Below are 23,220 nucleotides of genomic sequence, written 5' to 3'. Positions count from 1 at the left end.
AGCCCCTGCGGTCCTCAGAGTCTCCATGAAAAAGAAGACAAACCAATTCCTATCCCCGTGTGTGCTGTGGGACCCGGCAATTCCAGTTCCAGAAGCTTCCGCCAAGATACTCATCCAAACGTGCCCCTGAGACACTGACTGACGCTGGAACGATTCTAAATTCTGCGCAGGAAAAGCTATATACGCAAAACACGAAGCCTGAAGGGACACAAATAAAAGAAAATTACCACTGCCTTCTGTTTGATTTTTGTCTTCCAGGTTTCCACAGCGTGTCTGTATATATTGCTGTGGTAGATAGGAAAAAAATAATAATAAATAGCATTAAAAAAAAATCACCATCCAGATGGCTTCTTTGCAGGAGCAGACAAGCAGGTCCTGGAACGCATATGGAAACTCAAGGGCTCCCCTTGAGCCAAAACGATCTTGAAGAAGAGGGAAAAAAACGTTGGGAGAACTCCCGCTTCCCGACTTCAAACGTAACTAAAAAGCTGCGGTAATAAAAGCAGGCGGCACGGGCCTAAGGACGGACACAGAGACCACCAGAACGCCACGGAGAGCCGCGAAGAAGTCTCCCAAACCACCAAAGTAAAAAGCAGGCAACACCGGACTGAAACAAAACTAAACACTTTCGTCCCTCCGCAGATACCCGGCAAGGAAGTGAAAGGCCAGCCCGCAGAATGGGAGAAGATCTTGCAAACCTCCAGAGAGGATTTCTCTCCAGAATACATAAAGTGCTCTCAGAACTCAGCAATAAAAAGACAACCGGTTTTAAAATGGGCAAGAGATCTGAAGAGACGTTTCTCCGAGGACGCGTGTGCACGAAGAGATGGTCAGCGCCACGTGCGATGAGGCGAATGCAAGTCAGAGCGATGGGGACATATCGCCTAGGGTAGCTGTGATCAAAAAGATGTATAATAGGGGCGCCTGGGTGGCTCAGTCGGTTGGGCGTCCGACTTTGGTTCAGGTCACGATCTCGCGGTCCGTGAGTTCGAGCCCCGCGTCGGGCTCTGGGCTGACAGCTCGGAGCCTGGAGCCTGCTTCCGATTCTGTGTCTCCCTCTCTCTGACCCTCCCCTGTTCGTGCTCTGTCTCTTCATCTCTCTCTCTCTCTCTCTCTCTCTCTCTCAAAAATAAATAAACACTAAGAAAACTGAAAAAAAAAAGACGTATAATAAACAGTGCTGGCAAGGATATGGAGAAACCAGGACCTCTCACACATTGCTGAAGGGAACGTAAAACGGTTGAACCGCTCTGCAAACCAGTCTGGCTATTTCTCAGAAGGTGAGACATAAAATTATCAGCTGACCCAGCAATGCCGGAGAACCGAACACACGTGTCCCCGCAAAATCTCGCACACAGATGTTCAATACCTTCCCTGTTTCAAACAGCCCAAAGGTGGAAACAACCCAAGGTCCATCAACAGATGAAGGGGGGTACATGGCCCATCCAGCATAACATGGAATGTTACTCAGCCATAAAAAAGGAACAGCTGCCACAACACAGATATATCTTCCTTTTTTTAAGTGTATTTATTTATTTTGAGAGACAGAGAGAGCAAGAGGGAGAGGGGCAGAGAGCGGGAGAGAGAGAATCCCAAGCAGGCTTCCTTCACACTGCCGGCTCAGAGCCCGACGCGGGGCTTGAACTCACAAACTGGGAGATCATGACCTGAGTGGAAACCAAGAGTCGGATGCTTTTTTTTTTTTTTTTTTTTTTTTTAATGTTTATTTATTTATTTAAAAAAAATTTTTTTTTAACGTTTATTTATTTTTGGGACAGAGAGAGACAGAGCATGAACAGGGGAGGGGCAGAGAGAGAGGGAGACACAGAATCGGAAACAGGCTCCAGGCTCCGAGCCATCAGCCCAGAGCCCGACGCGGGGCTCGAACTCACAGACCGTGAGATCGTGACCTGGCTGAAGTCGGACACTTAACCGACTGCGCCACCCAGGCGCCCCATGTTTATTTATTTTTGACAGAGACAGAGAGAGAGAGAGAGAGGGAGGGAGGGAGAGAGAGAGACAGAGCACGAGCAGGGGAGGGGCAGAGAGAGAGGGAGACACAGAACCCAAAGCAGGTTCCGGGCTCCGAGCCGTCAGCACAGAGCCCGACGCGGGGCTCGAACTCACAGACCGCGAGATCACGACCTGAGCCGAAGTCGGACACTCAAACTGACTTCACCCCACAGGTGAATCTTTCCAATATTACGCCAAGTGAAAGAAGCCAGTCACAAAAGGCCACACATCGTATGATTCCCCTTATGCAAAATACCCAGAACGGGCAGGTTTATGGAGACAGAATAATTCCAAAGGGATAGTGGCTGCCGGCGGGGGGGAGGGGAAGGAGTAGGGACTGACCGTTGGTGGTGGCGGGGGTCGGGGGGGGGTCTTTTGGGAGTGAGGACAATGACAGCGTTCCTAAATTGACGGAGGCAGTGGCTGCGTGACTGTAGGCGCAGCCGAACTCCCGCCAAAACCGTTCAGGATGTGAACTCCATCCCGATAAAGCGGTGACTGAATGACTCTCAGGAAGGCAGAGGGTAACATCTGCTTCCGCGGGGTTATTCTGAGGATCTGGGGAGGTGATGTGGCTGGCAGTCCTAAGCGGCTACGACGGTCCCCGCAGACGTAAGCGTGGCCACCCCCGGAGATCTTCGCGTGTGACCATCCCCGGAGCTCTCCGCACGTCAAAAGCCCCGCTCTGATTCACTCAGCATAGCCGGCAGCACCTAGTATATACCAGAGGCCCCCCTAGGCACTGGAGATATAAACATGACCTCATCTCTGCCCCACACGGGGCGGTTAAGGTGTCACAGCTGCTTGCTGGGCAGGGCATGTGCAGGGAGCATACACACGGGGGGACACGGGAGCCGGGCCCCCTAATGCTCCCACGGCGACTAGAAAGAACTGGTCCCCGTCCTGCTGGTAGTCTAACACCATGGGCGTCCCTGCCACCTCTCTGATCTTATCTCTGACCACTGCCCTCCTCGCTGGTCCTTATACATGCCAGGCACACGCATACCACAGGACCTTTGCACCTGCTCTTGCCCCTGCGGGCACGTTCTTCCCCTAGGTACCAACGAGCAGCTCTCGGTTCAAATGCCACCTCCCTGACCACCACACCTCCCACAGAGGGACAGGAAGCCACCCTGCTTCTTGTTTTGGCTTCCTGCAAAGCGCTCACGGCCATCTGACCACAGTTCGGCAGATCCGTCTCTCCAGCTGGCCTGTCCGTTCCGCAAGGGTGGGGCCCCTGTTTTGCCCGACGACACATCCCCAGTGGCTAAACTTGGAACGGACCCATGCAAGGCGCTCCGGTCAAGTGCAGCACTGCCTACAGAACAGGGCCGGTCTCCTGGGCACCCGGACTTCTGGCTCCAGAGGCCGCCTGGCCCGGAGCACAGTCCCGCCGTTAAACACGAGACAACGTTTCTGCTACCAAGAAACGAGAACTTAAAAATGCCATCTGATCGCTGACCTGATCAAAGCTCAAGTACAGAACAAGACAGAAAGGGATGAAAAGCATATTCTCCACAACAGGCCAACGGGGGTCGACTCTGGGGAGCGAAAGCAGCCCAGCACCCAAGTTCATCACCGGCCCCGGGGAGACTCAACCTCCGCCTGGACGCCAACCACAAAGTACCCCGTCCTACTTCCCGGCTGGTCCCTCTCTCAGTCCTCTGCTTCACAAAAGGCTTTTTACAGAGAACACCCGTTATTATTTCTCGGACGTACTCATCTGCAAGCCCCAAATCCTGCAGGCAAATGTCTAGGACACAAATTAATGATGCCCGTGGCACAGCGCTCTGTGCACGTCCACTTTACGAGCTTGCCTTAAGCAGAATGAAAAATTACCGTTTCTCTAGTTCCTCCTGAATGATAATCAGGATTTGCGGCCTGTCTCCCCCAAAGCTATGACAGTTATGTTTTAATCACTTCCAAACAGGCTCATCGCTGCTTAATCCACTGAGGCGGGCTTTCCTGCCACGGGCGGGGAGGCCACCCGGAGCTGGGTGCAGGGCCAGGACGCACCACAGGGGGCGTCTCCGAGCGGCTCTGGCTCTCAGGGCACTGCCTTCCACCCAGACCGTTGATGTGCAGCTGTTTTCTTCAGAGGGACAAAGGGAGGAAGGAAACAGAACTCAAGAAGCAGCAAGAGTCTCCTCCGAGAAGCCGGGAAATGAGGTGTGAAATCTGCTCACGGGGAGGAAAACGGCCAGCTCGCCTCGGACCCGCGTGGCTTCCCGGGGGGCAGGCCTTTCTCTGGCTGTCTGTTCCGAGAGAGCATGACAGCTGCCGTGCTCTCTCTTTCGAGGATCATTCAAAACACAAAGCGTCTCATCTATAAGCTGCAATCTTCCCGGGCCACGCAAGCCGTTCGCCCCGTTAAGCAGTTCGGGGAGCTTCCGGAAGGTGCTAGAGAAAATTATTGCGGCACAGAGCACCAGCAGAGAGCTGCGGGGGGTCTGTCGGGCTCCTGAACCCACGGAAGGCTCGTGCCCACTCCCCGATTCCCACCGCAGGCCCACCCATTCTGCTCCCATGCCCGCACCGCCCGGGACGTGCTCACGTTCCAGCACCTGCCACACGGCGATAACGGAGCCTCCGTCACAGTCGCGACGCCACCTTTCCCGCTTTAATCCGGGCCGGGATGTGAATGGAGGAGGCCAGACTCCAAGCCCACCTTTGCCCCCTAACGCTGCATTATGCACAACAGATGCTCAAAGGGAACTTCTGAACGAACGGCCTCGTCCTTATGAGCTGGCTTAGCCCGAGCCAGGCTTGTCTTTTATAAGGAAGCAGAGGGCATCTCACAGCATCTTAAACGGTGACACTTCCGCGGCAGCAGGTTGGCGGGGCTAAGTCCACAGAGGGAGACAGGACAGGGGTCAAGACAAGAGGTGAAAAAGACCAGACGACGGAGAACGGAGTAAGGAAAGGAGGGGGCTGACCGTACTTCCGCTGAAGGGTCCCTCGGGTGCCCAGACTGGGACGTGGCCAGCGGACCTCACCCCAGACCCGCTCAGGCCTGCGCGTGGTCCACACTCCCCACCAAAAACCCCGGTTCTGAGCCAAATCCCTGCAAAGAACCACGGGCAGGTGCCCTTTGCCGAGGCCTCCTCAGACATGATCGACCAGAGGCTTGGACCAGGCGAGTCCCCGGTGCAGAAAGGGGGTCTGGAAAGCAGCAAGAATCACGAAGGTCAAGGGCATGGAGGCGTTCCGTCGGGACCACCAAGACCGGCCGTCCACACTCCCGGTTCCCAGGGCGTACTCCGGGGACCCCCCGTGTCAGCGTCCAATCCACAAGCACCCCCGCCCCCCGCCCCGTGCTCCCAGAGCCCCCTTCCCGAGATTCAGACCCTGCAGGGCTGGGATGGGGCAAGGAGACGTGGGTCGTCCCGAAGCCGCACGCCCTCGGCAGTGGTTCTGACGCAAAACCACACGTTGGTGCCCCCCCCCCCCGCCCCCGTCGGTTCACTCCTCGTCCTGCAAGTGCGGATCAGCATCGCTGTGTGCAGGCACACGCCCAGGCCCTGGGGACCCAGCGGAAGACAGGCCAGACCAAAAGCCAGGTGCCAGGCCACAGGAAGCGGAGGGGAGGAGACCAGGCAGGGCAAGGAGGTACGAAGTGCCCGGGCGCAGGGAGGGGGCTGGAGGAGGGAGTGGCTGGAGGCAGTGGAGAAGCGGAGAAGGGTACTCCACGCGGGGGGCCAGGAGCGCCCAGACAGGTGCGCCCAGACAGGGCTGGCCTGCGCCTCAGGCCCCCGGGGCATCCTGCCAGACGGCGTGCCTGGGGCGGGAGCCTGGGCTGCCAGAAGGGACCCACGTGGCCCAGGATGGGGGCTCTGGGTCACCCTCTGTCCATCGGGGCGGAAGGGCTGGGGGCAGCCGGCCGCGAGGGCAGTCGGTTCCGCCCACGGGGTGGTGCTCCCCTAAACACTCCGGACCACGAGGCTTGGGAGCTTCCCTGGCGGGCAGTGCTCGAAGAACACGGTCATATCGTCGCCAGTAAGTGACGCTGTCCTCGATGCCGCCAGAAGGCAAGTGGACGGTGCCCTCCTGGGCCTGCCCTGAGCTCCTCCCCCCTCGGCGGGTTTTAACCTGCGTCCTTCCACCGTGACGAAGCACGGCTGAGAGCACGGCAGCGCTCCGTGAGCCGTGCGAGTCTTTCTGGGGTCAAACCTCCATGTCGCCTTGGGGACCCCAAACTTGTAACTGGCGTCAGAAGCGAGGGCGGGCTCGGGGGGACCGGCGGCTCTAACCTCACACCCGGGTGGGCACGTGCTCGGCAGCGTCGGGACAGGCGCGGGCCCCGCACGCAGCACCCCACACGCGACTCTGGCCAAAAAGGCTGTGGTTACCGGGGCGCCTGGGGGGGCTCAGTCGGTTGGGCATCCGACTTCGGCTCAGGTTTGCGAGTTCGAGCCCCAAGTCAGGCTCCGTGCGGGCGGCACGGAGCCTGCTTCAGATCCTGTGTCCCCCTCTCTCTGCCCCTACCCCACTTGCTCTCTGACTCTCTCAAAATAAATAAACTTTAAAAAAAAAAAAAGGGGGGCCGCAGTTAGTGACAACGAACACTTCGCGTCGGCCCCTCCACACTCCACCACGGCAGCTGATGTTTCGCCGATGCCCACCCAGTGCCACCGTCCCGCTTGCCGTGTTAACGCTTATTTGGAAAACGCTTGAGGAAGTAAAAAGTACGCCCCCAAGCCTGCCTCGAGATGCTGCCTGCAGCCTGAAAGCAGGCGGAACCTTCCGGAAATGGCCCGTCTCTTGGCACGTGTGCGCCAAGCTGGCGGGACGGCCACATCGAAGCGTCTCGCAGCTGGCCCTTCCAGGAACTGACAGAGTGGCCCAGGGGGACTGGGGAACGAACCGGCAGCTGTAGCCAGGAGGAGGCACCTTGGGGAAGGGAGGTGACGTAGGCTGGTGACGAGGTTTCCTACGGCTGCTCTGACAAATGACCTCCACGGTACCCGCGTATTATCCCCTTCCAGCCCTAGAGGTCAGAAGTCCAGAATCAGCTCCACGGGGCTAAGCTCAAGGTGGTGGGAGGGCCAGCTCCTTCTGGAGGCTCCAGGGGAGAATCCGTTTCCTCGCCTTCACCGGCTCCCAGACGACGCCTGCACTCCTTGGCACACGGCTCCTTCCTGCACCTTCCAAGCCCGCGATGCAGCACCTGCTTTCCTATCATCAGGTTGTATCTACACCCGTGGTGGAATCTCCCCCTCTTCTAAGGACCCTTGTGCCGGGACTGGGCCCACCCGGGCATCCCGGGATCCTCTCTCAAACCGAGACCCCTGCGTTACGTCTGCAGAACCCCTTTTGCCCAGAAAGAGCGCCCGGGGCCAAGCTGGCTGCTGCTCCGTTGCCGGGGGGCGCAACCCCAGACCAGCAAGAGTGACCAGAAGATTCCCAGCTTAATTCACAGTTAGTGAAGGCGCACCTCACTAACACACACGGTAAGCTGGCGGTGGGTTGGGGGGGGGGTGCCTCTCCTCTCGGTCCCCGTGTCAGAGGGAGGAGGGCACCGGCTCCCCTGGGGGTGTTTCAAGCTGTGAACCCTCAAGCTTTGCTCACATGTCAGGGAAGGAGAAAGCCCCGTGGTGGTTAATACTAAGTGTCAGCAGGACTGAGCCATGGGCAGCCGAAGGTCTGATTCAACATTCCTTCTGGCTGCGTCTGTCCTTCCTTCCGTCCTTCCGTGGGGTGTTTCCAGAAGAGATTAGCATTTGAATTGGAGGACCCAGCAAAGCACAGGAGCCTCCCCATTGCAGAGGGGACCTCCCGCGATCCACAGGAGGGCCTGAATGGCGCGAAAAGGTGGAGGAAGGCTGGAATCATCCTCTTCTGCACATCAACCCCTGTCCTCAGTTCTCCTGGCTCGCTGGCCTTGGAACGACAGCACCCACTTTCCTGGGTCTCCCGCTGCAGACGGCAGAGTGTGGGACTTTAATCGTGTGAGCCGATTTGTCACAATAAACGTCCCAGAGATACACAGGCAGGCAGACAGACAGAGAGACGGATGGATCCATTCTGTTGGTTCCGTTTCTCCGGAGAAGCCGAACCCTTTCCACTACCTCGACATCCCCTGTAATAACGTCTTGGGGGGCTGAAAGAGAGGGTCACTTTTCTCACCAATTCTCTCGTGTGGGATGGGAGAAAAAAATTCTTCAAAAAAATAAACTAGGCCATTTAAGTTGTTAAGAATCCACACTTGGGGGTGGGTCCTAAAACGGACATCTCCAAGGTCAGTTTTTAAAAGGACACAATTTGCCAAGGTTTTCTTTATTCTGCGTCAGCCCCTGTGAGAACACGGCCGTGTAGCAGGCACCTCGGGTCCGACGGCGGAGGCTGAGGTGGAGAAACATGTTTGAGGAGCGCTTTTAATAGACTATGTCTGTGGCCTGGCCTGGCCGTGCACGGTGTTTTCAGTGCCTTGGGGGGGTCACCCGAGCCAACCTCGAGCTGCAGAAACCTTTTCCACGGCTGCCCAGGCAGCCCGGAGCTGGGTCTCCCGGGGCGGGGAGCACGCTGTCAGCGCCCCGAGCCTTTGCTCAAAGTCAGAAGGATTGCCTTTTGAAGCCCTGTTGTGGTTTAGATCAGAGCAGTCAAAACCACAGTCCACACGAGGACACACACAAATGCCACAAATACGGCCTCACCGCTGAGCCGGAGCTCAGAAAATCAGGCGGAGGATGCAGAAGGCACCGCCGTGGCTCAGAAGCAGTCCCGGGCCCCCCCCACCTCCCCGCCCTGCCATCACTGCCTCCCTGACCCCGGGGACCATCTTTTGGGCTCAGCCCCTCACCCTCCGCCCCCCGATGCAGCCCAGCAGCGCGAATGGAACGTGCTAACCGAGACGCTCCTTACCTTGACCAGCTCCTTGAATTTGGGGTCATCCTTGGACGTGGGGTCGATCATTGTGCGTTCCTCATTCTCCTCTGCCGGGGAAAAGAGTCACGGTCAGCACCAGTGGGCGTGCGGGGGCACGGGGACGGCCGGCTCCCCTCGCACAAAGCGGGGCAGACGGACTGAGAGCAGAGAGCCACTGGCCCCGCACGGTGCCACATCAAGTCACACGAGCCGGAGCGGGCAGCCGACTTCTGGGAGGTGGATGGGCCCGGCCCCTTCCTGAACGGGAAGCAGGAAGCCGCCCCTGGCTGGGGACGAAGGGAGAGGATAGCACGCACACGGCCCGAATCGGATGTGTGGGAAGAGCTCCCCGCAGCCACTGTTAATAAATACGTATACTGAGAAAGCTCACCACTACGTAAAACAGTACGGGCCAAAAAATTAGGAAAAAACAGCAAAAACAAGTGTGGGTGACGGTGGGCGAGGTTTCACAATAAAACGTGTTCATCCCTGTTCTGTTTACTTGTCACTTGTTTTCGCTCCATGTTCAGGCCTTGATCCAAGGATGCTGGGGCCCAGCAAGCTGCCCCTGAGGGACTCATGTGACAATAAGGAAGATCCACGGGGGCCGGACACAAACCAGAACAAAACCGACCAGGGCCCGGAAGGAGAGGGGGTGTGGGAGGCACGGCTGACTGCGTGCGGGGGAAGCGGAGAGGGAGGCCTCGGGGCCTGGGCAGGGGTGGGCCCGCAGGACACACAGGTGACAATGACCAGGCTCCCGGGGCCCAGTCCGTGCCGGAGGGAACGAAAGGGCTTTGAGTGGAACTGGCTTCACAGCAGGAAATTTTAAAACGTGACAAAGTGGAGAACTATTTTTGGAGTCGTGCAGATCTGATGCTTGAGAGGGATGTTCCAGGTGACATACGGGGGACCACACAGGAGTCCCTTGTGATGTCCCTGCTAGGGCCCTCAGCAGCCTCCTGGTACTCCTGGGACCAAGGCCAGACCCTTCCACGTGGCCTCCAAGGCCCTCTGCAGCCTGGCTTCCCCAGCTGTCCCAGGCACTCTCCACTCCAGCCCTCCCAGCTTTCCCCTGCCCCTCAGCAAGCCTCACCACTGCCTGCCGCAGGGCCTTGGTACATGCCGCTGTCCATCTGACACCCTCTCCCCCCACTCCACAACCCCTCTGGCCTTCAGATCTCAGTTCCAGGCGCTAACAAGGTCAGTCCTTATCGAGGTCACCCAAGCTTCAGGGACGAGTAGAATGTTACAAAGCAAACTGAAGGGTACCAACTCCTTTGCCCAAGAGCAGCTATTTATAAAGATGGCAACACAGGAGGGTCAGGGCCCAGGCAAAGGCAAGTTCAAGGCATTATCAACAAAACAACAGCCTGACAGATGTTTCCAATTAACCTTCTAGCCCTCCTGTTGGTTTAAAGCAGGGTTCTCAACAGGACTGACAGTCCCTCCACCACCCCAGGGGGGCTATAGCAATGTCTGGAGACGTTTTTGGCCGTCCCAGCTGGTGGCATCTGGTGGGCAGAGGTCAGGGATGCTCAAACCCACAACGCACAGGACAGGCCCCCACAGTAAAGAATGACCCAGTGCCAAATGTCCACAGTGCCGAGGTGAAGAACCCTGTTCTGTGTCAGGCTAATTTCCGGACCCACGAGCTAGTCCCCGCGTTCCCCTTGGAAAGGGTCACCCGGGAGCATCTGCCTGGACAGCAACTTCAGCCTGGCTGAAGACAGCCAAAAGCAGGACAGCGAGGGGTTACACTTTTCCAAGAAGAGAGAGGGGCCACAGTGGACCCCAGCAGGATCTCAGGGGGCTCGTCCAGCACTGGGCCTCAAGCCTGCCAGGCTGAACCCGTGTCTGCATTTCTCCACAAGCTCCCGCTGGCCTGCCCCTGTCGTGGAAACCACGAGGGAGGGACCGACCAGGACTTCCCTTTGAACCAGGGTTTAGAAATACACGGAATGTTCCACAACGGCCTCTCAGATTGATCAGATCCCAAAACGCGCATTGAGGAAAACACGTCGCCTGTCGCCTCCTCAAGTGCCGGCTGGGACGTGGCCCCAAGGAGGTGGGTGCAGGGGCCCTGCCACTCGCTGGGTCCTCCCTAGCAAGCCCGTGGCTTTGGGATAGCTCTGGCTCGCGCACAGATGGGGGTGTACTAATTACGTTTCTTCCTTTGTATATTCGCTAATGCTGTGACACCTCGGGGCCTGTGGACCTAGAGACACTACTGCCCCTTCCCAGGCTGGCCAGTTCCTAAGATGGCAAACAAGTCCCCCGTGACTGCCTTTTCTGGGCAAACCAACCAACCCGGAGCCCATCCCCAGCCACCTCTTTGACTGGGTTCTCACACCCCCTGCCCACATGTCCCTAATCACCCGGGGGCAGCTACAGACCTCTCCAGAGAGCCTCTAGAGCCCATGGATGATCAACTCGCCGAGCCAAACCTGCCTACCCTGCCCCACCCAGCCCTTCCCGCAAGGAGAGAAAGGCCCCGCCCTCCCCTCCTGCCTCCCAGCCACCCCTGGCAGGAACCCCCCCCCCCGGGAACCGTGCGTGTAACAGGCCATCGTTTTAGGGGTGGTCAGCCCCTGATCTGTGGGCCTCGACTTAAATACTAACAAAGCTCACACCTGAAATCAGAGAGGCGGAAACTTTCAGAGGAAGATGTAGTTTCTCCTACGGCCTTTTCTAAACGTGACCTTGAGCCAGGAGCCCCGACTCTCAAACGCCAGCTGGGATGATGTGAGATCCGCAGACCACGCCGACCGACGGTGCCCCTTGTCAGCCTCACCAACCCCCCCGGGCACACGCCGCGGAAGGCCAGCTCGCTCACGACAGGGGGCCGGCAGGACCCGCCTTACCTAGCACAGTGTCTTCGGGGTGGACGTCCACCGAGGCAGGGGACATCGGCGAGTCGATGGCATGTCTGCCTTCTTCCTGTAGGTCACTCACTGTGGAGCAGGAAGAGAGAGGAAAACAAGGGTTGGTGAGAACAGAATTCCGTGGCCTCGCACGTTGGCAGCAGAAACAGGGAGGAATCAACTCCTGTTTTCCAAGCCTTTAACAAACATTCCTAAATGGCCTGCTGCCCAGAAAGAGTCCGAGGGAAAATGCTCCGAACCGAGAATACATCCCCCGGCTCTTCCCTCTCGCCAAGGACTTCTCGGGCCCGCCAAGCCCTGCCAGTCTTGTTTTCGCTGCTCTTTGGAACACATGAGTAAGACACGGAAGCTTCTGGATGCTTCCAGACCCTCCCACGGCTGCTGAGATGGACAAAGCTGGAATATCACAGCGACGGGGCCTACAAAGGCGGGCGCCCCTCTGCTCCCGGCAGAGCTGTGTCCTCAGCTGCGGAATCTGGGGGTGCAGGCCCCTCCCAGCACGTGCACACGCAAGTCCGGAATTTAAAGCAACGCTGTTGTCGACGGCCAGGTTCAAGGGGACAGAAAGCTGACAAGCAGGTAATGGCCAGGGTTGTGGTGTTAGAGCACACAATAGGATCCAAGAAACCAGACCACAGGCTTGGAGCTGGAGGCACCATGACCTCGGGTCTAGATAGCACCAGCCTGTGTCTGTGTGTGTGAGTGTGTGTGTGTGTGTGTGTGTGTGTATGTGTGTGCGCGCGTGCTGGGTAGGGGGCGCACTTTACAGTCACAGGGCTCGGATCCTAGAGGACCCTTCGCTCCCCACACTAGAGGCCCTCCAGGAGAATGCCTGGAGTCACATCCGCCATGGGGGACCCCCAGGACTAACACCCCTGCCCTTGTCACACTATGTTTCCTCTGGCGCCCGGCTGCTCCTGGGACTCCAGCCTCCAGACGCAAGATCCGATTCAATGGGCGGGGCCTGGGCACCTGCTGCTTTGACAGCCCTGCTTAAGGACACTGGGCAACCGTCCCCATCATACGCCACAGACCGGCCTCTCCATCGGTCACCGGTTTGCCCAGGTCTTCTCTTCCGCGAAACGTTCTCACGCGTTCTCTCTCAATACCCCAGTCACTGTGAACCAACCGCACGTCCGATCCCGGGCATGTGAAGAGTAGCATGGGGACAGGGCCTGACGGCTTTGGGGCAGGCAGGTGGGGGGGATCCCCCCAACTTTGCTAGTGTTGTGACCCCAGGCAAGACCCAGTGACCCCTCTGAGCCTCTTTCCCCAAAATGTCAGGGCCCCTGGAAGGGTGAATTGATGAACACCAGGCCTCCAGCCCAGAGCCAGGCACACAGCGGGCTCCGCGGACAGCCGACCCTCCGCCCCGCACAAGGACGAAAGCAGTGGGGCCCCAGGTCGCCTGCTTCTAACATCGGTGAAGGGCCTGAGGCGAAGCTTTTTAGGCGGTCGACTTTCGCATTCCCGTGTTCCACAGCAGCACGATTCACAAAAGGTGGCCAACAACACAGGTGCCCGGCAAGGGGTGACAGAATGAAGCAGAATGTGATGTACCCACACGATAGAAGGCTGTGCACCCGGAAAAAGGGAGGAGATTCTGGGGCGCCTGGGGGGCTCAGCCGGTCAAGCATGGGACTCGGTTTCAGCTCAAGTCATGATCTCACAGTTTGGGGAGTTCGAGCCCCACGTCAGGCTGTGTGCTGACAATACAGAGCCTGCTTGGGATTCTCTCTCTCTATCTCTCTGCCCCTCCCCTGCTCACATCTCTCGCAAATAAATAAACTTAAAAAAAAAAAAAAGGAAGGGGGCGTCTGGGTAGCTCAGTCAGTTGAGCAGTGGACTTCGGCTCAGGTCACGACTTCACAATTCATGGGCTCAAGCCCCGCGTCGGGCTCTGTGCTGACAGATCGGAACCTGGAGCCTGCTTCGGATTCTGTGTCTCCCTCTCTCTCTCTGCCCCTCACCCGCTCACACTCTGTCTCTCTCTCTCCCTCAAAAATAAATTAAAAAAAAATTTTTTTTTAAGTTTTAAAAAAAGGACGGAAATTCTAACACCAGCTACCACATGGGTGAACCTGGAGGGCATCAGCTCCTTGAAACACTCACAACAGGACCAACACTGTACGATTCTACGCACACAGTGAGGGACCCGGAGTCGTCACATCCAGAGACCTGAAGTGGAATGGTGGGGGGAGGGGGAGGAGGGGGGGGGAGGGGGAGGAGGGGGGGAGGGGGAGTCCCCTTAACGGGGACCGAGTTTCAGTTCCTGATGAAAAGCAGCTTCAGGAGATGGGAGGGTGGTGACTGCACAACAACACTGTGAATGGAATGAACGCCAGTGAAAAAGCACACTTAAAAAGGGTTAAAATGGTCAATTTCATGTTTTGTATGTTTTACCACAAAAAAAGTAGAGAAAAGAAAGAGAAAAGGAAAGGAAAGAAAAAAGAGAAAAGAAAGAGAAAAAAAAAGAAAAGAAAAAAGAGGAAAGGAAAAGCGAATGCTTTGCCAACAACATCCGGTCTGGAGGTCTGCCGGGCGGTCGGCCCCTCGCACGCACACAACCTAATCCGACCCCCACAGGGCGCATCCTAGGAACTGGCCCCGCGCACCGCCGTCTTTTCATCCCCAAGCCCTTAGCCTGACTCCGTGCAAGATCCAGACAAATGTCACCACCCTGACGCGTAAAGGATGCTCAGGTGGGTTTCTGAGAAGTCCCCACCCCCACTCTCCCAGCAAGACTCTGAAGACGACGCCCACCGGTGGCCCAGGCCAGCCGAGAAAACAGCTGCCCGGTTTCAGCAATTGTTTTTTTACCATGTAACGAGTTACCAAAGCCATTTTAACCAGCCCATCGTGTTCAAAGGCAGAAAAGGGAAAGAGGAAAAGAGATCTTCCAGAGGAAGTCCTCACGTGTACACGAGGCGCATACTTGTGGGTGTATGCAGAGACCCTGAGCTCCTAAATCCCAATTCCCAGGCCGACATCACAGAAGGACCGAGAGGCCAAGGAGGTCCGCTGGGGTCCAGGCCGCCCGAGCCGTGGTTATGCTCACGGCCCAGGAGAACAAAAGAAAGGCTTTGGACTCATGTCGGTGGGGGGTGGCCCAGGTGGGCTTTGGGACACAGGTGCGCCACACAGGTGAGTCACGACAACGAGCCCGTGGAACCTCTAAGAAAGCCGCCACACGGGTCGTCCGCCCACCAGGACACAGGACGTGGGCCAGAGCACGTGGACACAGAGATGATTCCAGAGGGCCCTGCCTGCCGCCTGGTCTCAAAGACACAGGGAGCAGGGCAAGAGACGGGAACCGCATTTTCAAAGCACAGAAACTGGGTCACATGAACACAGAGAAGTTTCCACCCCGCCCTTGAACATCAAAGACAACACTAAACAGGACCCGAGATTTCTCGACCTTAATAAACGAGAAACGCTCTCGCAGAACGACCCAGGCTCTGTCTGGCTCAAGGACTCACATTCCAAAGGAGTTTGTGCTCAGAGCCCAGGGGGGACAGGACGGGGCCGGCGGTTATGAGCCCAGGGCTGTGCCCACAGAGCTCGGCGTTGGAATCTCACTTTACCACACGCTCGGGCCCGTGGTCTGGAGTGGGTCCCTTTGCCTTGCTAAGCCTCAGTTTTCCCGTCTGTAATGTGGGAGCGGTGGCAGTACCCGCCTCGCAGGGGTTCTGAGGAATAAGCGAGACCATGAATGCTCAGCTCCGGGTTCACAGCACAAGCTCTGAGGCACTGAGGGAAAAGGGGAGGCATCCCGGGAAGAACCAGGGAGGGCTTCTTGTAGGAGGAAGCAATTGGGTGCAGCCTCGAACGATCAAGAATCTGGATCTTGATTCTGCAAAGCATACGGGTGACACATCAGAGCCGGGATTCTGGAAGCCCAACGTGGCAGCCACGTGGACCTGAGCCACGGCAGGGATCCACAGACGCCTCTTCAGGACTCCGCTGCTCCTCACAGACGGGGTTCCCCAAGGGACACAGCCCCGTCACGGAGGACCCTTCTGTCTGAATCTGTTACCGTCCTCCGACGGTCAGTCTGACATTTGGAAGGAGGGGCTCTGCTTGAACCGCGGTGGCTTCTCCCCAAGGACCCTGCTCTGCCAGCTTAGTGGCTTTCCACTGATCCCTGGAATGTTCTGGTTTCTAAAATACTGGTCCATGTGCCAGAAAGTGGAACGCTACAAAGATGCAAACTGCCAGCTGCCCTGAGTCACGGAGAAAGATCCGCTGGCCTGGGAGGGCCGGCGTCTGGGCTGTATAACGGGTGTGGACGTTCAAAGGGATGGGGGCTCCGTGTCACGAGGCTGGGGACTCGCTGATTTCCCGAGTGTGCATCACTGCTTTGAGGTGAACGCCCTTGTCCACACCAAGCCTGACAGCCCACCAGGAGGAAATCGATGGCCAAGGTTCGCCCGGCACCCAAGTTCAGCTTGCGGGGGTGACCTGTGGCTGTGGGACAGGGGACACAGGGCTGGGGAGACGCCGGGAGCCTGGGGGACAGGATGAAGCCCGGGTCAGGAGACAGAGCCAAGCGGCCGCCCGTCGCTCGGCCTGGGGTGGGGGGCAGGCCGAGAGCAGTCACCAGCGTCACGAGCTTTCAAAAAGGCTCGAAATTCAGGGTTTAGTGTGGAATCTCCCAACTTATAAACGTGTGCAAATCATTCCAGTTCTGTCGGCCAACCAGGGGTCACCGGTTTGCGACCTCAGGTGGCAGTGAACGGATTATCCACGTTCTTACTGTCCGTGGGATGTGGACTGAGGGCCGCTAACATTTCCTGAGCACCTACTATGGGCCAGGCACCTTCCATGCCACCCATTCATCTCATCTCCTAACAAGTGCGGGAGGGAGTGGCCGGGTCCTGGCTAAGCCCCAGTCTCCTCGCTGTGAACACACCTGACATACACCCCCCGCCCCCCCCCCCGTGAGCCCCAGAGTCAGGACCAAACCTGGTCTTGCACCTCCCTACGCCCAGCTAAGTCCTCCCCACCTTCAAGCCTCAGCTTATTGGCAACCTCCTCCAGGAAGCCCTCCTGGGTGTTCCCTTCCCACCCCGGGCTCCCCTCTGCCTAGCTCACATCACACGGCCCTAGAACTCTCTCTTTCCTGGACCATACACCCCCATCCACACCAGTGCTAACTTGGCCCGTGCACACAACAGGCCTTCGCATTTGGGTAACAACACAACAGAAGCCTCCTGTCGCTTTCAGATCCCGGCTCGGCCGCCGCCGAGCTGATCCTGGGCAGGCATGCAGGAAGTACTCCATAAATGCTCGCCTTTTAGCATCTGTTGAATCGATGCACGAAGGCATGATTCCAAAGCCCCGTTCCCTTTCCATCCCCCCACCCAAGGACTGGGCAAGGCTTAAAAAAAAACAAAAAGACCAAAAAAAAAAACCCCACCTCTCCTGCCTGGAATTAGGAGCACATAAAACGGAGGAACGACAATTGAAAACCACAACCTCAACACTTGAAAGCATATCTCATAAAAAGCCTGCTACTCACACCCCAGGCCAAATGCAAAGGCTTCATCTTTGATTTTTTTTTTTTTAATCTTTTCCTTCGTATGGGTTTCATTTATTTATTTATACCCAGGCTCTTTCCCAGAAAAAAAAAAAAAAATGCTTTTAGGCACCTTGTTTTTTTCCCCTTTGACATGACTGCAAAAGCCCAACTCTGAGAGCTGCTGGCTCACGGAGGAAGGTCACGGTCAAGGAGGCAGAGGTCTGAATGCATAGAGGCTTCTCGGCTTCTCGCTCCGTGAGGGGCGCCGGGGCAGGAAGGGGGACCACAGCACAAGGCCTGCCACGACGGGGTGCAGGGAGCCCACTGGGGGCTCACCTGCTTCGCGGAGGATCCAGAGGCCTCACGGCGGGGGGGTGGGGGGTGGGGGGGGGCGAGCCATGGCCTCTGGAGCTCAAGAGTGACAACTCCATTTTCTGCCATTTTTCTAAGGGTGTCATTTCCACGATGCTTTGCCTCCTAGGGAGACTTTTTACGCCATATGTACACGTCCTGATTTTGGTGCCGAACAGATCAGGGGGAGAATTTTCAGCAGCCCCGTGTGGACCAGCTCAAAGAGAAAACTCCAACAAAAACATCGTGTGGGCCGGGCCACCCGATCCCCGTCTACAGGAGGAACTTGAAACCGGGAGGAAAGCTTACCGGCCCGGGTCCAGACACACCCACTTGCAGTCACAGCCGGTCCTCAAAGGAACTGAGCGTCCTCGGAGTTGCCGGGAAAAGTGAGGGAGGGTAGGGACGTGTCCCCCCCCCCCCCCACGGCCGGGGCAAGGACAGTCGGGGGGACGGTAACCTCCCTGTGCTTTAGGAGACCCAACAATAAGGCTTTCCAGGCCCCTGACAAATAGTGAGGGCTTCCTGGGAGTTTTCCGGCTTCCGTCCTCGCTCAGGGGGGTCGTTTCTCTGCAGAAGTTATACTTTATCAGAATGATTATGGGCGCCTGGGTGGCTGAGTCACTGAAGCATCCAAGGCTCAGGTCACGATCTCACGGTTTGTGAGTTCGAGCCCCGTGAGTCAGGAGTCGGGTCTCCTGTTCTCTCTGCCCCTCCCTTACTCGCATGCATGTGCACACGTTCTCTCCCTCTCCCTCCCTCTCAAAATAAATAAACTGAAAAAAAAATTTTTTTTTAAGAGAATAACTAAATGCATCAGCCTTGAAGACCTTAACACAGTGGTTCTTCCAGACAATAAATCAAATTGTACTTCGTGTGAAGATCTCACAGCTCAGTTAAAACAGGGCCCAACTCAGCGGGTTAAGCATCCGACTTCGGCTACGTCGTCATCTCACGGTTCCCGAGTTCAAGCCCCGTGTCGGGCTCTGGGCGGGCGGCTCGGAGCCTGGATCCCGCTTCGGATTCTGTGTCTCCCTCTCTCTCTGCTCCTCCCCTGCTCGCACTCTGTTTCTGTCTCTCAAAAGTAAACATTCATAAATAAATACATACATAAAAACAGGGCCCAAGAAAGATCTAGTCAAGAACACGCTCCACGGCTGGGGGAGGGGAAGCCATGAACAGCCCTCCATGACACCTCGGATTCCATGTTCAGAGCGAGCTACGGATCACAACTCCAAGGGGTGAGTTACTCCCGGCGTATCATGCTCGCAAAGGCCTTGAAACGGGAGGCCCAGTCTTTCCCAGGAGGTTAGGGGGTCCGGGCTGAATCTCCACCATCCCCAGAATTAACAGCAGATGGAGGGCAGTGTTCGGCCCAGGGTCAGAGTCTGTGGGAGCGGACAGTCCCCCGGGGGGCAGCTGTCCTTCCCGACCCGGATGTGGGACGGGAGTGAAATTACTTCCGGCGACCCGATCCAGTAGTGCAACGTAAAACAGCCTCTCGACCTTTTTTTTTAAATTTTTTTAATGTTTTATTTATTGTTGAGACAGAGAGAGACAGAGCGCAAGTGGGGGAGGAGCAGAGAGAGAGGGAGACACAGAATCCGAAGCAGCTCCAGGCTCCGAGCTGTCAGCACAGAGCCCGACGCGGGGCTCGAACCCACGAACCGCGAGATCGTGACCCGAGCCAAAGTCAGACGCTCAACCGACTGAGCCACCCAGGCGCCCCTGAGCCTCTCAACCTTTAAAGTGGCAGATCCGGCCTGTTCTTCCTGAGGAATGACATCTGGCCTCATCGCGAGCACGCCGGCCCACCGTCACGAGCTCCGTATATTTGTGTGTGTTTACCTCGCAGTCATTTCTCGGCGGAGGATGAGTGCCTGAACCGCACAGACAACACCCCAGCAACAAAAAAGTACCGTGACGGTTCCCCAAACCACACGGGTCGCTCGGTCTGACATCTGATTTATGGGGTTTCGCTCTGCCGGGGCACACGCTTCTACCCCGGCTCTCGACGTTTACAGGCGAAAATAAATGTGCGAGCATTTCAAGAAAGCGAAATCCACAGGAGGTCAGCAGGCGTTACTGACCTCACATCAAGAGCTCGCGGCTAAAGAGCTGTCCCGTTGGGGCGGCAGCAAGCAAGCCTCGGGCCGGGTCCTACAGCCTACTGATCTAGCCAACACCCATCGAGGGTCACCTACGTTGTCGCCGCTCGGCCGGGCACTAAGGGGAGAACGAGACGGAGCCTGTCCTCACTGTGCCGATCGTGGCGAGCCGGCAGGAGACAGAGGGGAAGGATGTGTCCTGGCCCCTGGCATCCAACGGCCTGGCCCAGCACCTAGCAGAGAAAGCACTAATGGGATAAACATAGGTATACATATACATATATATATATGTGTGTGTGTGTGTGTGTGTGTGTATGTGTGTGTGTGTGTATATATGTATGTATTTTTTTTTTTTTTTAAGTAGGCTCCATGCCCCACACAGGGCTCAAACTCACAACCCTGAGATCAAGACCTGAGCTGAGATCAAGAGTTGGGACGCTTAACCAACTGAGCCACCCAGGTGCCCAATGTATAATTAATTAAGTTCAATATGCATCATGGTGTTGAATTATAAAAAGCAGGTGTCAAGGGCGTCCGGGTGGCTCAGTCCATTCAGCGTCCGACTTTGGCTCAGGTCATGATCTCACGGTTCGTGGGTTCGAGCCCCGCGTCGGGCTCTGTGCTGACAGCTCAGAGCCTGGAGCCTGCTGCGGATTCTGGGTCTCCCCCTCTCTGTCCCTCCCCTGCTCATGCTCTGTCTCTCTCTCTCTCTCTCTCTCTCTCTCTCTCTCAAAAATAAATACACATTAAAAAATAAATAAAAAACAGGTTTCAAGACAATCCTGCGTGATATTTATGCAAACAGCACAATCAGAGACTCAAAGCGATATATTCCTAGGTGTATGCATCTAAACTCATAGAGAAGAGAAGGAAAGGCCCCGGTCCCCAATGACAAGGACAGTGTTAAACCTCTGGGAGCGGGGAGGGCAGAGGAAAGGAGGAGACGGGGAAGGCTTGGCCATGGCCGTATTCCTACGTTCTTGGGAAATAAAGTTATTAGGACATTGTGGTAGGAGGACGTGCCCCCGGCCCCAAAGCTCACGACAGCCAATGCCGCAGGGGAGGGGGCCCTGCCGCAGCCGAGCCTGTCCCGGGGTGCTCACCTCCGAGGCCAGGAAGGGCCGAGGCGCAGAACTCGCCTTGCCAGGCGGCCCTGCAGGAAGAGAGCTCTGTCTGCAGCAGACCCCCCACCCCCACCCCGAGGAAGTCCCAGAGGGCCACACGCCTGGGCCTTCACGTGTGGGCAAGAGAGAAGCCGGAAGTTTGGGGGTGAAGAAATAGGTCGCTGTCATCACCCACAGGCTAAGAGGCATATCTTCTGCTGGATGCAAGAGGCGTCTACACGGCTCAGAACCTTGGAATCCCGTCCTCGGCGCCGTTTTAAGACCCTGTGCTGCTCCTCTGTGCTTTGACGGAAAACATCATGCCATGCCTTCTGTCTCCAGTGACCCCGGGGAAATGCACGCCGCTTGGATCAGCCTGGGAAGGGCGTGGGATGGGGGGCTCAGGGGCCACATCCTGGGGAACCCCTCAGGGGGCACCTGCAGAGGAACACCAGCCCTAGGAGGACATCACCGTGGATACCCCTGTTGTCACCGCGGGGATGCCAATCGTCCCTCCCCTCCCGTCATCAGCCAGAGCCTGCCCTGGGGCCTTGGCTAACCACTCACCCCCGAAGCACTAAACTTGGGATCCCCCTGGGCTCACAGGCTGATCCGGCAGGTCTGGGCGGGGTCCGAGGCTCAGCGTCAGTAACCAGCACCCCAGGGTGACGCTGCCGATGCCGGGCCGAGAGCAGCAAGAACTTAGAAGACACGAGCACACCCCACCAGCCCCCCGAAATCCAACCTGGTGAGCGACTTCTGTGTCCCTTTCAGAGATGAAGACGGGGGCCACGTTTCAGCAACTTTCTACCTGGCCAGCGCCTGCCCCAGGTGACTGCCTCCCCAGGAAGGAAGGAGATTTACTGAGCACATCTTCCCCGAGCTATCAGGCCAGGCTCCCACCGGGGACGAGGTCTCTAAAGGAGCGAGCCACCTCCGAGCGGGCACAGCTGGTTAGGGAAGGATCCGAGCACCCGAGGCCTGCAAGGCCCCAAACCACAACATCTCCCAGCTTCTAGCGGGGTCGGAGGGAAGCACAGACCGTGTCCTGCCTGCGGGAGGGGGAACCCAGAATTTCATTCCTTCTCCAGTTTTGAGCCAGATGCTCGATAACTGCCTGTCCCCACGGCGATCATCTTGCCACCCTGGCTTCTCCCGAGACCCTCTTTTCCAAAGGGCTGGCGCCCACACCATCGGGCTGGGGTTCCCCCAGCAGCACTGCCCCAGCCTCGGGGGACACAGCACGCAATCTGGAGGGACAGAGAAATCAAAAGAGGGAACCCCACAGCACAGCCCCGACCACAAGAAGCCACCGCAAATGATAACCTCAGTCTGGAGCCGGGGGTGACTGAAGGTGGAAAGTTCCCGACACACGTATACACGCAAAGGGCACAGAGAGGGACCGAGACGCTAGACAGGACCCTCCTCAGACCCTGCATCCTGTGTCCGGTCCTAGGGGCAGCCGGTGGGGAGAGGGGAGGAACCCGTCACCAGGAGGGCCACTCAACCTCCCGCGGGTCCCGCCTCAGCCTCTTCGCTTCTGCAGGTGACCATCCTGGACTCCACTGTTTCTTCTCTCCAGCGCCCGGTCGCCCTTCTTCTGGTCAAACAGAGCCCAGCATCTACCCACCGCTCTCGGGACTTACAATCCAGGTGGGCATCTGCCTCCAACCCCAGGTGGAGCCAATGGGTACACTATTCTCCCCAAAACACAGTATCGAGGCAGGAACGTGCTTGGCCTGATCAGGGTCAGCGGCCCCAGGGAGACCACGCTGGGAACGCAGAACGAGACGGGCACTTTCTCCCAACGGCCTCGATCCAGCAAGGATGCACGTGGGAGCGGTACCATCATCCTACCCCCCCCCCCCCCAGCCGACCCTGGAAACGAAGACAGGGTCAACGGAACGGAGGGAACAGTTCAGCAACACCATCCGTGTGCTGGATCAAGCCTTACCTGAGGCCAGCCACAGGCAGCTCTTTCTGTCAAACGCAACGGGGGATTCTGTTTTGTTCCTGTTCCACTTTGGGTTGAGTTTCCTGCCAGTTGCAAACTGAGTCCCGTCTGAAGCAGCGGTCCTCCCGGCACGCAAAGCTAACCATGGTGTAATCCACACCACGGCTCCCACCGGCTCCGGGGTAAAACCCAAACCCCCCAAACACGTGATGAGCGAACCCGACCTGCTTCCATCCGGCTAACTCCAACTACAGCCCCCGGATCTGTGAGGACAGCGACCCGTTCGCACTCATGCCCTAGACAGAGTTAGGGCTCCTCCAGTTCCCAAGCCCCTTGCTCGCGACAACTACAATCTTTTACCCCCTGTCACGTGGCTGTGGGGTGTGTCCGCCTCCCTGCACCCTGCCCCCCCTCCCCCAGG

The 23,220-nt window shown here is 57.3% G+C and overlaps 1 protein-coding gene across 6 annotated transcripts in view; it reads right to left on the bottom strand.

The window, feature by feature from the left end:
• PARVB (parvin beta) overlaps window positions 1-23,220 on the bottom strand; it is a 102,239-nt gene that overhangs the window by 40,710 nt on the left and 38,309 nt on the right. For all 6 annotated transcript variants that reach the window (XM_045062489.1, XM_045062490.1, XM_023257579.2 and 3 more), the window contains exons 2-3: window positions 11,742-11,831; window positions 8,875-8,945 (exon numbers count right to left, since the gene is read on the bottom strand). In XM_045062489.1, coding sequence (XP_044918424.1) covers window positions 8,875-8,945; window positions 11,742-11,831 — 161 coding nt within the window. The remainder of the gene's footprint in view (window positions 1-8,874; window positions 8,946-11,741; window positions 11,832-23,220) is intronic.

This window comes from Felis catus, chromosome B4 (assembly GCF_018350175.1).
Source record: "Felis catus isolate Fca126 chromosome B4, F.catus_Fca126_mat1.0, whole genome shotgun sequence".
Taxonomy (NCBI): Eukaryota; Metazoa; Chordata; class Mammalia; order Carnivora; family Felidae; genus Felis; species Felis catus.
Note: the sequence above shows the minus strand (reverse complement) of the source record. Positions and strands in the feature narration are given on the sequence as shown.